The 14,979-nt window shown below is 38.6% G+C and overlaps 1 protein-coding gene across 3 annotated transcripts in view; it reads left to right on the top strand.

Moving 5' to 3' along the window:
- The first annotated feature begins 26 nt into the window (after positions 1-26).
- Positions 27-14,979, top strand: part of FTO (FTO alpha-ketoglutarate dependent dioxygenase) — a 308,362-nt gene continuing 293,409 nt past the window's right edge. For all 3 annotated transcript variants that reach the window (XM_045989037.1, XM_045989036.1, XM_045989038.1), the window contains exon 1: positions 27-126. In XM_045989037.1, coding sequence (XP_045844993.1) covers positions 82-126 — 45 coding nt within the window. In that variant the 5' untranslated portion in view covers positions 27-81. The remainder of the gene's footprint in view (positions 127-14,979) is intronic.

Raw genomic sequence — 14,979 nt, 5'->3', positions numbered from 1 at the left:
GAGAGAACTACAAGCAGGAGGCGGGATCCAGGGACAGGCATCTACGCGGCTAGCAGTGGCGAAGACGGCTGTAGCGGCAGCATGAAGCGGACCCCGACCGCCGAGGAACGAGAGCGCGAAGCTAAGGTATGTCGGCCTCTCCACGGTCTGGGATCCTTCGTGCACTTGTAGCTAGGGGCCGGGAGCCGGAAGGGCTTGGTTGCATGGCCAGCGGACGCACAGTCTTAAGCCAAGGGATGACAGGGCCTTGTCAGTAAGGGAACCAGAGACATTGGGGGATACACATTCATGCTGGTCGGGATGCGGGCCTAGTGTGTTGGATCTGCTCACCGGTGAGAATCACGACACCCATTTCCTTTCCCTGCTTTTCTTGGTCTTTGTAGCTACCCTGATGCCTCAGTTTACCGGACTGTGATCATCACAGTTGTTCTTTCTCTTAGTAATGGTTTCCGAGGACTGAGATTGGTTCAGATGAAGTATCTGTGCGATCAGATGTGTTTATTGGGAACAGTTGTCTTAGTGGCTGCCTGTTGTGATCTGTGTCTTCAGCGCAGAGGATATGAATCTAACTACAATCCTGTTTTCCACCTTTGGGGTTTCGCTTCTGGTAGTTGCTATTCCATGGGTGGCAATAATAACTTCTACGGCGACTTCTTTTTTTTAAGCATTTATTACATCTCAGGATCTATGTTAAGTTGTTAAGATTTATAGTATTCCATGTTCTTACCGTAGCAGGTAGATATTATGCAGATGGGGTAATAACAGTCCTGTTTTACAGATGAAGACTTAAGGTTCAGAAGAATTGAGTGTTTTCCTTTTTTTCACTTCCCAAATCAAGTCCTGTTGGTTTGTTTACACATGCCTGTGACATGTCCACTTTTTCTGTCTCCGCCACCTTGGACCAAGTTTCCATTATCTCTTTAATGGATGTTGCAGTAGTCTCTGTATTGGTCTACTCTTATTCTACACCCTAACAACTCCCTTGTCCTCTTTCTTCCACACAACCAGTCCCTTGCACACTATGGAGAGTGATCTTTTCAAAGTGCAAATCTAATCATGTCCTTTTCCTTCCTCCCCCCTCTGCCAACCACCTGTTTAAAAATCTTCCGTGATGTTCTGTTGCTCTTCGAAGAAAGAGAAGACTTCACATGGCCTACAATGTCTTGTGTGGTTTGGACCCTGCGTGTTCCTACAGCCGCATGAGACGTGACACTCTCCCTGCTCTCTACCCATCAGCCACTTTGTCTTTCTTAAAAGGCCCTCTTTCCTGCTTTATCTGATTACGTAGCCTTTATGCATGCTACCATGTTGTCTGCTCTATACTAGGCAAATATTAGAAGTAAGGACCAATGGGAACTAAAACAAAGTTCTTGCTCTTGTAGAATTTAGAGTCGTACAAGTGAGTTTGTCTTAGGGCAGTACCTCTATGGATTTAAAATATGAAATCTGGGGGTGTTTGGGTGGGCACAGTTGGTTAAGTATCTGCCTTTAGCTCAGGTAATGATGTTGGGGTCCTGGGATCGATCCCTGCATCCGGCTCTGTTCAGTTGCGAGTCTGCTTCTCCCTCTCCTCCTGTGATCTTGCTCGCTCTCACTCTCTCTCAAATAAATACATGAAATCTTAAAAAATATATATACAAAATCTGTCCTATAATGACCCAAGTTATAACAAGGTTTCACCAGGGACCTGAAGTTTTCATGCTAGAGTCTGCCTGTGATATGGACAGTATATATATATATATATTTTAAAATATTTTATTTATTTGACAGAGAGAAATCACAACTAGGCAGAGAGAGAGAGAGGAGGAAGCAGGCTCCCCGCAGAGCAGAGAGTCCGACGCGGGGCTCGATCCCAGGACCCTGGGATCATGACCTGAGCCGAAGGCAGAGGCTTTAACCCACTGAGCCACCCAGGCGCCCCGATATGGACAGTATATTAAAGACAGATTCAGAGAGGAGAGGATCCTTCTGAATTAGTCTACAACAGTGCTGAGAAAGAGATGAATGTCACCCAGTGGCATTGTGTATGTTGTCTTTCTCACCTTTTAGCTTTACATTTATGTTACTCATTCTGTTGATTTATTGAGCATCTATTATTTACTACACACTGGAATTATGACTTAAACTAAGATAGAATCCCTGTGCAAAGGAGCTTTTACTCTACTGCAACCTTACCCTTTGCCTGTGAGATAATGACTCATGTCATTCACATTTATGGTGTGGAAACCAAGGCTTGAGAAAATCATGACTTGCCCAAGGCCACTTGGTTGCTGTGTGGAACTAGGACTCAGAACTGGGTCTTCTGACTCAAAGCTGAATTGGTAGAGCAAGTTGTCTTCCTCTTTACTTTAAAGAATTCCTTTGATACTTATTTAAATTTGCATATGAACATGTTATTTGTTAGAACAAAGTATAGGCAATTAACTTTTAATGGTTAAACAGAAAATGGTCAGTTATTCGTGTACTTTCTTATTTTCTAATTGACTTTATTGAGGTATAATTTATGTACAATAATTTGTATCCATTTATAGTGTACAATTTGATGAGTTGTGACAGGTGTATACACTTGTGACATCACCATCATAGTTGACATAGAGAACCTCTCAATCCCTTCTAGAAATTTCATCTTGATTTGCGGTCAGGGTTTCCCGTACCTTGGCTCCCAAGCAACCATCACTAATGTTTTCTGTTACTGTAGACGAGTCTGTATTTTCTAGAATTTCATATAAATGGAAACAAACTGTGTGTACTGTTGAGTTTGTCTACTTCCACTCAGCATTTTTGAGATTTTTGAGATTCATTCATGTTGTCCTGTGTATCAGTAGTTCATTCCTTTTTATTGCTGAGTGATGATTTACTGTATGGTTTTACCACATATTGTTAATTCATTCATCTATTGCTGAAGTACATTTGGATTGTTTCTGGTTTGGGGCTGATTATGTAAAAAAGCTGCTATGACCATTCATGTATAAGTCTTTGTCTTTGTTTCTCTTGGATAAGCACTCAGGAATCCAATTGCTCAGTTCTTTGTAAGAAACTGCCAAAGTGATTCTGCCACTTGCATTAGTTTCCTAGGGCTGCCTGAGCAAGTTCCCATGAACTTGGTGTCTTAAGACAACAGACATTTATTTTGTCTTCGTTCTAAAGGTAAGTCTGGATGCAAGGTTTTCACAGGTCATGGTCTCTCTGCAGGCTCTAGAGGGAGAATCCTTGCCTCTTTTAGCTTCTGGTGACTCCTGGTATTTCTTGGTTTGGGCAGCAAACCAGTTGGCTTCTGTGTTCCCACGGCCACCTTCTCAGTGTTGTGTGTGTGTGTGTGTGTGTGAAATCTCCCTCTCCTTTCTCTAGTAAAGACACTGGTCGTTATATTTAGGGCTTACCCTAAATCCAGGATGATCTTAATCTCAGGATCCTCAGTGTAATTCCATGTATAAAGACCCTTTTTCCAAATAAGATCACATTTACAACAACCGTAGGTTAAGATTGGACATATCATCTCGGGGGATATTATTCACACCCAGTACACCATTTTATATCTTCCTCAGCTGTGTATGAGAATTCTAGTTGTTCCATGTCCCCACTGATACTTAGTATTGTCAGTCTTTAAAATTTTAGCCATTCTAGTGGCTGTGTAGTGGCATCTCCTCGTGGCTTTAATTTGTATCTCAGTGATGACTAATGAAGCTGAGTATCTTTTTAAAAAAGCTTTGGACGTATAACTTATGTACTATAAAACACACTTCTTTTAAGGGTACAATTGAGTGATTTCTAGAATATGTGCAATAATCACCATGATTTCATTTTGGAACATTTCCATCATCTCCCAAAGATGATGTATATTCGTTTGTAGGTTATTTCCATTCCACCTATTGTCCCTAGGCAGCCACTGATCATTCTCTGTTCTCCAAAGTTGCCTTTTCTGGAGATTTCATGTAAATGGAGTCAGACAATATGTCAGTCTTTTGTGTTTGGTTTCTTTCATCCAATACTTTGTTCCTGTTTATTATTAAATAGTATTCCAATTTATTATTAAATAGTATTCCAATGTATGGATATACCATCTTTTATTTAATCCATTGACCAATTGATGGATATTTGGGTTTTTTATACTTTTTGGCTATTATTAAGAATGCTGCTGTGAGCATTCATATTCTCCTTTTCATAGGGACACATATTTTCCTTTCTCTTGGGTAGAGGCCTAGGAGTGGAATTGCTGGTCACATGGTAAATCTGTATTTAACTTTTTTTTTTTTAAAGATTTTATTTATTTATTTGACAGAAAACACAAGTAGGCAGAGAGGCAGGCAGAGAGAGAGAGGGGGAAGCAGGCTCCCTGCTGAGCAGAGAGCCTGATGTGGGGCTGGATCCCAGGACCCTGAGATCATGACCTGAGCCGAAGGCCGAGGCCTAACCCACTGAGCCACCCAGGCGCCCCTGTATTTAACATTTTAAGAGACTGCTGTACTGTTTCTTTGGTCTGAAGGTTTGAGTCCTCCCCAGATTTTTATGTTGAAATCCTAATCCCCAAGGTCATGGTATTGGGAGGTAGGGCCTTTTGGAGGTGATTAGGTGATTAGGAATGGGAGTAGGGCCTTTATGAAAAAGGCCTGAGACAGCTCCTCATCCCTCCTGCCATGCGAGGACACAGAAGTTTGGAGTCTTCAGCGCAGAAGAGAGTCCTCCCTAGAACCTGACCATGCTGGTACCAAAATCTTGGACTTCCAGCCTCCAGAACTATGAAAAACACATTTCTGCTCTTTATAAGCCACGCAGTCTTTGGTATTTTGTTAGAGCAGCCCGAATGGACTAAGGCACTGTTTTCCAATGTGGGTGCGCCATTTTGTTTCCACCAGCAGTACTTGACGGTTCCAATTTCTTTCTTTCTTCTTTTTTTTTTTTTAAAGATTTTATTTATTTATTTGATACAGAGACAGAGATCACAAGTAGGCAGAGAGAGAGAGAGAGGGGGAAGCAGGCTCCCTGCTGAGCAGAGAGCCCGATGTGGGGCTCGATCCCAGGACCCTGAGATCATGACCTGAGCCGAAGGCAGAGGCTTAACCCACTGAGCCACCCAGGCGCCCGTATTATTTTTTTAATGAACCACTACAGATGAAGTTGGAGATACCTCAATGTTCTTTTCTCCCTGAATACTTCAGCATTTATTTCCTAAGAATAAGGACACTTTGTTGTATAGAAACACAGTCAATTGTCATGTCCAAAAAATTAACATTGAATACTCTTATTACAAAGTCCATATGTAAATTTTGCTAACTGTCCTAAGAATATCTTTTATAGCTCCCCCCACCTCCCCGTGGCCCAGGTTCTATTCTAGGCCTGAGACTCCTTTAGAACTTGTTCAGAAATATTAGACCTGTTCTTTTTCCTAATTCCAGTTTGGTTAACACAATGCTATATTAGTTTTAGGTGTGCTGTGTAGTAATTCAGTAATTCTGTATATTATGGTAAATATGCTCTTAATCCCCTTTACCTGTTTCACCCCCCCCACCCCCAACTTCCCCTCCGGTAACCATCTATTCTCTGTACTTCAGAGTCTGTTTTATGATTTGTCTGTTTTTTCCCTTTTTTCTTTTGTTTTGTTAAATTCTACACATGAGTGAAATCATATAGTATGTGTTTTTCTTCGACTGACTTGTGTTTTGCTTAGCATTACACTCTCTAGCTCATCCATGTTGTTGCAAATGGCAAGATTTTGTTCTTTTTATGGCTGAATAATGTTCCATTGTGTAGCTATGCCACATCTTTTATTTATTTATTTATTTATTTATTTATTTATTTATTAGTACCTGCCATACCCAGTGTGGGGCTTGAACTTGTGACCTTGAGATTAAGAATTTCATGCTCTTCTGACTGAGCCAGCCAAGTGCTCCTATACTACATCTTCTTTATTTGTTTATCCATGGGCACTTGGGCTGCTTCCATAATTTGGCTATTGGTGGTGCTGTAAACATAGGGGTGCATGTATCCCTTTGAATTAGTGTTTTTGTATTTTTTGGGTAGCTGTCCAGTAGTGCGATTACTGGATCATAGGATAGTTCTAATTTTAATTTTTTGAGGAATCTCCATATTGTTTTCCATAGTGGCTGTACCAGCTTGTATTTCCACCAGCAGTGCAAGACTGTTCTTTTTTTTCCCACATTCTTGTCAACACTTGTTTCTTGTGTTGTTGGTTTTAGCCATTCTGACAGGTGTGAGGTAATATCTCATTGTAGTTTTGCTTTGCATTTCTCTGATGCTCAGTGATGTTGAGCATCTTTTCATGTGTCTGTTGGCCATCTGGATGTCTTCTTTGGAGAAACATCTGTCGTATCTTCCACCCATTTTTTAATTGGATTATTTGTTTTTTGGGTGTCGAGTTTTAAAAGTTTTTTATGTATTTTAGGTACTAACCCTTTAGTGGTTATGTTATTTGCAGACATCTTCTCCCATTCAGTAGGTTGTCTTTTAGTTTTTATTTATTTATTTTTCCCAAAGGTTTTACTTATTTATTAAATTTGCCAGAGAGAGCGAGAGAGTGTGAAAGGACAAGCAGGGGAAGCAGGGGGAGCAGCAGGCAGAGGGAGAAGCAGGCTCCCCACTGAGTGAGGAGCCCAGTGCAGGACTTGATCCCAGAACCCTGAGATCATGACCTGAGCAGAAGCAGATGCTTAACAGACTGAGCCACCTGGATATCCCGGCTATCTTTTAGTTCTGTTGATTGTTTTTTTTTTTTTTTTTTTTTTTGCTGTGCAGAAGCTTTTTATCTTGATGTAGTCCCAATAGTTTATTTTTGCTTTTGTTTCCCTTGCCTCAGGAGACAGATCTGAAAGGAAGTAGTTATGACCCATGTCAAAGAAATTACTGCCTGTGCTCTCTTCTAGGATTTTTATGGTTTCAGGTCTCACATTTAGGTCTTTAATCCATTTTGAATTTGTTTTTGTGTTTGGTGTAAGAAAGTGGTCTGGTTCATTCTTTTGCATGTTGCTGTCCAGTTTTCCCAACACCGTTTGTTGAAGAGACTTTTTCCCATTGCATATCCTTGCCTCCTTTGTCAAAGATTGATTCACCATATAATCATGGGTTTATTTCTGGACTCTCTATTCTGTTCCATTCTGTCTGTTTTTATGCCACTGCCATGGTGTTTTGGTAAGTATAGCTTCGCAGTATGACTTGAAATCTGGTATTGTGACGTCCAGCTTTTTCTTTTCCAAGATTGCTTTGAGGGGCACCTGAGGGGCACCCAGTGGCACAGTTGGTTGAGTGTCCAATTCTTGGTTTTGGCTCTGGTTGGGGGTCTCGGGCTTCTGAGATTGAGTCCCATAACGGGTTCTGTGCTTAGTGCGGAGTCTGCTTGGGATTCTCCCTTCCTCTGCCCCTCCCTTTGCCCCCAAATAAATGAATAAATCTTTGAAAAAAATTGCTTTGACTATTTGGTGTGGTTTTTTTTTGTTTGTTTATTTTTTCTGTTTGTTCCCATACAAATTTTAGGATTCTTTGTTCTAGTTCTGTGAAAAATGTTGTTGGTATATCGGTAGGGTGTTAGAACCATTCTTTAGTCATGGAGTGAAAAGGTGTAGATGTTGAAATCCAAGCTAGTTTCAAAGGTTCTTATGTTGTCTTCGGGAATATCATCTTTTTAAAAAATACTGAAAATGGAACAGTTTAGATTTGTTACTGAGACGATTATATACGTTGAATAGGAACATAATAATTTTAAGTAATGTACATTTGTATCATTGAAGGAGTATATCCAGAATAAACTTGTTGTTTCAAATAAATATCATTAAAAAAGTCTGTTTTTGGTGGCAGTTGTCTTAATATCATTTAATAAGATAAGCCTTAAGTTATAAGGTCTAATGAGTTGTAAATATAATAACCGAATAAAAGAAAGTTTGTTGTTTATGTATGTACTTATTAGGTCTTTTTACTTAGATTTATTTTATTTTATTTTTTTCCAGTTCAGTGTTGGATTATTTTGCCAGTTTATGAATTGCTAACTTAAACCAAGTGTAGAACATTTTTGGTGGAGGCCAACAACTGGGGGACTTAAAAAATTAAAACTTCTTGCAGATTCTACTCTGTGATTTTTTTTCTACAAAAGTCTTTCTTTTTTTTGCTTGATCTCTCTTCCAGTGTGTGGGTCAACTTTCAATCACCATTTTGTAGCTTTGATTGCCTTCTCTGGATAGAAGGGTTAGCTTATTTGTGCATGGCTTCCAAACCACTTTCTATACTGTCCTCAGAAAGTCAACTAGCTAAACCATTGAGTCCCTGGGAATTCATGTTACTTTGTGTTATTTCCAGGTCTGTTTCTTAACCCCATCAGCACTGGTTTTGAAAACTAAATTTGTCATTTGAGAAAAGTCTTAGACACTTTAAACAATCATTGGCTTCTCTGAAGATGGCATTGGTGTCTGATTCATCCTTCTGTCTCTTCCGTATACCTAGCAGAGTGTCTTATACGTAGGAGACATTTGTTAAAGAGAGATTGAATGGTTGAGAGCCTCCAGTTTATGTGTGACCCTTAACAATGACAATTTTGGCTCCCTGGCTGCCAATTGGATTTCACTGTGGCTAAGTTTGGCAGCGTGGTTATTGGTGCTTACACTGATGCCTCAGGAAACTGGACACCCTGTCTGGTTAGTTTTGTTATTTCCCCATTCTGTCCCTGGCGCTTAACATTGTAAGTATTCCATATGTATTCATCAAATGAATGAATGAATTCCCCAAAGAATCACCTGTTGTTGGTCATTAGGTTTTCCATCAGTGAGACCTGAAACGGAACCTGAAAGAAATAATGGAAAAGGGTTAAATACTTTATGAATTTTAAATTATTTGACGTAAGTGTAGGTACAGGTATTAACTTTGAGAAACAGGATTCTTTTCAGCACGTGCTTAGCAACTGCCAGCAATTGTTTTCTAGTGCTCTCTTTCAAATTTAAGATGCTAGTTTACCCTCGAGGGTTAGTGTATTTTCTAGTTGTTGGTATATTAAGGTAGATTTCTTGATAAAGTTATATTTAAAGTGTGACTTTCTAACCTCTAGGGGACAAGAACTTTATAGTTGAGATGGTACTTTTGGAACCTTAAAGAAAGGTACAGTTCAGAGGTGGATTTAAAGTTCTGCTAACCACATTCACTTGACCTTCTGTTATACACTGGTCTTGTATTATTTTACAAATCTGTCTCACCAGTGGATTTTCCAGTGCAAGCTGGGAGGAATCTTGGGGGCTGTTGGGTTGGATCAGGAAATGTTCAGGAGATGAAGACTTGTGTTGATAGGAGCTTGTTTCCAAACCTTTGTCCTGGGCATCGTGTTTGTCTGCAAAGCCAGTGCTTGTTTGAAAGCTGACCCTTGACTAGGTGCTATAGGCTTGCATTTCTATTTATGCTACGAGCATCTGTCCTGTTGTCATGCGCATCATTTATTTGCTCTGTAGTTTTGGAAAGGGCACGCTTGCAAAGTGACCATGCCTGCCTTGCTGTTAAAGAACGGCCATATGGCTAAGTGGCAGTCGAGACCATTACGGGTGGTAGGAACCAACTAGAAAACTCAGTCTGAAGGACCAAATTCTGTTACATCTGGTCTGAGGAGGTGTGTTGTCAGTGCATGGGTGTTTTCATAACCGTTGGTGATCAGAAAATTCGGCGCTCTGATTTCTGCATGAGCCCCGAGTGCCCTTTGGCACCTTCATTTAGTGACTGGAGCATTCAAGGCTGAGCCTCAAGGGCCATCGTTTCTCTAATAATTAGATAAAATGGGGTGATGTGGCCACCTTAATTCACGCTGCTGAATTGGGCGTGATTAAAGTCTCAAAGCTGTATAAATATGGATTTTCTGTTTCTATGCACAGCAGTCCATTATCTCAGTGTTTTCCAGTTGGCCGTTTTTTTTTTTTTGGAAAACAGAAGATGGAACATTTTGCGAATGAATCCCCCCCCCCCACCTCCCACCATCAGCAGGAACATTCTGGTCCTGTTTTGTTTTGTTTTTGCTTGAGAGTAGTACCAGACATACAAGTGCAAACATTCCAGTTTACAGGGCCCCTAGCATGTTGTCCTGTCAATCTTGTTATTTAGGTAAATAGTGTGCAGTTTTTTTTTTTTTTCATTTAAAAGAAAATTTTTTAAATTTTTTGGTTGTTTGTTTTTGCAGACTCAGCAGCCAAGGCGCTGCCAGCCCTTTTTGTTCTAGTCACATTATTGACTGCTAACACTGTTAATGAGACAATAATTGGGAAATCAGAGTCATTGTTCTCCTAAAACCTCATCCTGGCCGTGGAAGCAGCCAGGCAGGGGCGGTTGCATATGCAGACGGAGAGGGAGGAAAGGATGAGTGGCCGGTGTGCCCAGCTTTTAAATTCATCAGACCCCTGCTGCTTAAATTGCCCCAGCTGTTAATGCTGGAACCATTACAGTAATGGACTCAGCAAATGAAGGAGAACGAAGACACGCACACTTTATTACCAGAGGGGCAATTTTCTCTTCATCTGTAATAGCAGCAGTGCCTCGTATTGATCAGACCATCAAGATACTAATCCTCTGTAAAATTACTTGTTATAACTGAAAATGTGTTAATCCAAATCAGTCTGCGTCCTGACTGTCTACTTACTATTGAATACAGACTATTAGATGGTTTATTTTTCATGATTTAAAGCCCTTGCCCTGGAAATGGTTGGCGTTTCCCTCGCAACACTGAGCGCTTAATCTTAGCTATAGCCCAGGGTTGTCTTTTTGTTTTAAACAGAACATCACCCACTTAATTAAGGAGTGAGTGTCTGTCTTGCTGTCTGAGTTATGCTGGTGTTTTATGTTCCTCTGGATTTATTAAGCATCTTGTTTTACATTCGGTCTGCGGTTTGTGCTGTAAATAAAAATAGGCCCATCTTGCACATATTAGAAATTTGCAGGTAGCAAATGTCAATAAGTACCAGGGATGGAAGGTTCTTTGATTTATATTTCAGGCCCCACGTTGTGCTTTGTCGATTGAACCCATAGGCAAGATGCATCCTGGTGTCTTCTGTGTAGCAGATGTGTTTTTGCATCGTTGTCTGAGAAAGTTTATGGTTATTTCTGCATCCTTGGTTCAGGAGATTGCTTTTTAGACAATGAGGCAGATCTCCTCCCCCTCCTTGTGTTTTGTGAAATGACTACAGCTAGGAATTGTTAGAAGAAGACCTGTTCAGAACGGAGTTCTGTCTTCCTTAACGGTTGGGATTATCGGAATTACTCCCTAAAATTCCCACCTTTTGCCAGTATAGTTGCTGCCTACTTTCTGTGTCTACCTGTATACAGACTCAGATCCCCTCTTGGCGATAGTTGTATATATATTCTCCCGTATTGTCACTGCTCAGGGCATTTATTTGTAAGGCATTCTCCGAAGAGTTCATTCAGAAATACTTAATTAGTACTCCTTGTGTGACAGGCATTGCGTTAGAGGCTGGAGATTCAAGGATGAATAAGATACACTCTTTGTCTTTGTGGACCACGGATACCAGTTATGGATGTAATAGTGAAATCAGCCACGTCATTTTTTTTTTTTTTTTTTGAGGTGTTACCCAAAGCAGAACTTTGCAGCTTCATCACACTTTAAGACTTGAATCTGAATGATTCCTAGCTGTTGGGAAGAAGTCTCATCTCTTCTCACTGGAGCCTTGTTTACTGCCCCCTGGAGACAGTCAAAGGAAGGATTTCCAAAACTGTTTTGATCAGTGACCATATTTTTGGATATGTGTAGTTTCCCGTGGAGACTACTTTAAAAGGGGATAGTGCTCATTCGATTGTTTATGTTCCGACATCTATATTAGAAATCAGTCTTGTTGCTTTAGAGTATAGTTTATCGGTAGCCTGTTGTGGTTAAGAGTATGGAATTTTGGATCCAGTCTGCCTTTTTTCCTCACTAGTTTCCCTACTTGCTAGCAGGGCGGTCTTGGGCAAGTCACCTCATCTCTTTCAGCCTCAACTTCATCTGTAAAATGGGGATAATAATAATTGTCATGATTAAATGATTTAACATATGTATTTAAAATAGAGTTGGGCATATATAAGTGTTTTATAAGCATTAGCTGTTACTAGTACCAGATGTGTGATTGTAGGTAATGAAATTATTTTTAACATGCAGCTAATGAAAGATAGATTTGAAAATGTATGACCACAATATGTATGGCATATAAGATAGTTGAGCATTTATTATTTAAAATATTTTTTTCCTGAAAAGTGATAGTTTGTTACATTAGAAAGATTTAAAAATACAGAAAAATACCAAGAAGGGGGGGGAACCTGTAATTTTTCAGAGATAACCACTGTATTTTTATGTTGGTATATTGTTAAAGTACTGTATTATTATTGTGCCTATTATGTGTATAAATTATTACTATGAGCCCAGTTTTATTTGAAATATATTAATGATACATATTTATATAAGGTATTTTAAACAGAGCTGTATTATAGTATTTCATCATATGGATTTTTATTATCTAGTATTTAATCTTATGGCTTTTTTTCCCTGCTATTATAAATTATCTTTCAGTGACACAAATCTTTGTTTGAACCTTTGGTATTTTCCACAGGATAAATTAAAATTTATCCACAGAATAAATTGTCAGGTTAACATTTATAAAGAGTTTTGGTTTGCATTGTCAAATTACCACCCAGAGAGGGAATGCCAGTGTCTACTATAATAAGCAATGCCTAAGAATATATATTTATTACATCCTTGCCTTTTATTTTTGAATTTTTGTTATTCAAAAGTTTTTTATCCTTTAGGGAAACTTTTCCCACCTATCAGATTAGTCATTTGTATGTCCTAGCTGTTTTGTGTTTTGAAATTTTTCATATCATTCTAGCAAAGCATTGAGAATTTAGCTGGTATATGAAATGGAATGGATGTCTAACTTTTTCCTCCCATATGGGTACCCTGTTTACCCCCTGCATTAATTGACTAGTTTGAATGCCAGAGTACTCAATTCTGCTTTGTTATTTATTTATTTATTTAAAGATTTTATTTATTCATTTGACAGAGAGAGATCACAAGTAGGCAGAGAGGCAGGGAGAGAGAGAGAAAGAAGCAGGCTCCCCACTGAGCAGAGAGCCCGACGGGGGGCTTGATCCCAGGACCCTGAGATCATGACCCGAGCTGAAGGCAGAGTCTTAACCCACTGAACCACCCAGGCGCCCCTTTTTGTTTGTTTTTATTTTGTTTTATTATTTCTTTTGTTTTGACTGTTGTTCTTGATACACCATTTTAAGTACCAGAGTTTTATGGTACCTTCCAATTTCTGGCATACAAGACCCCCATGACAGTTCTTTTGTTTCGGAAGTTCTTGGCTCTTCTTTTGTATGGAAAACAACAGTTTTCCCAGATAAACTTAAGAAATCACTTTTTCAAGGTCTCCTGGGTACATCAACTCTTTGGTATTTTAATTGTTACTGAATTAAATTTATAACTTAATTTGGGAAGAACTGAAATACGGTAAAAATTTTTTCTCATTCAGCTGCATTATTTGTCTTTTCATTTATTTAAGCTCTCTTTTATGTTCCCAAAATGTTATGCAGTTTTGTTCAGTTAAGTACTTTTTATTGTCTTTTGGGTTAATTACTGGATATTTTACATTTTTGATTACTATTTTTGGCTACTATTGCAAATGGGTTATTTTTAAATTATATTTTTAAAGTGGTGTATGAGAAAGCTTATTTTGTGTGCTGTTATTGTAATAGGCTATAAGTTAGAATGATATTTTTTGGTTCGATTCTCTTGGGTTTTCCAGGTCTATCCTAGCTAGATAATTTAACATAATATAAATTTGCAAATATAATTTGGTCTTTCCCCCTTAAGTAGTTATACTCTGTCTCCTTTTTTTTTTTCTTGTGTTATTGCATTGTCTAAGACCGCTAAACAGTTTAGAGGCAATAGAAGATAGTCATACCTTTACTAGTTATGTTTTGGGATTCTTATAATAAGTGTAATGATAGTTGTTGGCAATAATCTTTGATTTTTAGTTTACGTTTTTACTAGGGGCTGAGGTTGAATTCTTGTTGAATATGTTTTTGACATTTATTTAGATGGTAAATGTCTTTACTTTTACTGCTAGAATGTAACCTATTAATATAGTTTCTAGTACTGGTTCCTTGGCATAGATCCTACTTGGTCACCTTTTATTGGCATTTTAACGTACTATTGAATTCAGCCTTTTAGTATTTCAATTAGGAAAGCAAGATGGCTCTGTAGCAGTGATTATCAAGGATGCTGGATGGTAGTACCCCCAGGGAATATAGCAGATTCTTAAGTGAAGCATATTTAATATACATGTTATTGTCACAATTCATAAAATTTAATAAAGCTCTTCTGAGTGATGAGGATAAGCTAATGGTAGAGGGAAGATATTGCCCTGTTACAGTGTTGGGAAAATTTCCTTTTTGTGCTTTCTTTGGCAAGTTTTGATATCATAGATAAAACTGTGTCATAAAATGAATTGTACCATTTTCCTCTTTCTGTGCTCTGGAGCCTTTTAAAAAGCATCAGAATTATTTTTCCCTTGGACATTTGAACTAAATTACTTGTAAAACTCTTCATGTGATGTTGGGGAAGGTAATTTTTGGATAACTGTTTCAATATATTTTCTAGTTATTGGTCTTATGTATAGTTTTCTTTTTTCCCCCCCTTTTGGGTAAATTTTGGTCATTAGGTTTTTTCAGATATTGAAGTTTCATACGTTCTGGAATGGCACTGAGCTAACATTCTCTGGCTTATAAGGTAGAATTGTGCAGTTTTATAATTTAAAAATTCCATATTCATTTTTTATATCTCTTTTAAAATTTTAACTTTCTGTATTCATGTATTCTCTTCAGAACTTGATTATGTTTGTTTCTGGTCATTTTGTTGAAAACGGTCTCTTGAATTTGTTATGCTAATTTATTAATTTTTGCCTCAATATTTTTTCCTTCTGCTTTGCTTAAGCTACTTTTTATTTTACTAAATGCTTG

The sequence above is a fragment of the Meles meles genome, chromosome 19, assembly GCF_922984935.1.
Source record: "Meles meles chromosome 19, mMelMel3.1 paternal haplotype, whole genome shotgun sequence".
Classification (NCBI taxonomy): domain Eukaryota; kingdom Metazoa; phylum Chordata; class Mammalia; order Carnivora; family Mustelidae; genus Meles; species Meles meles.
The sequence above is the reverse complement of the archived record's forward strand: the minus strand, read 5'-3'. Positions and strand labels throughout refer to the sequence as shown.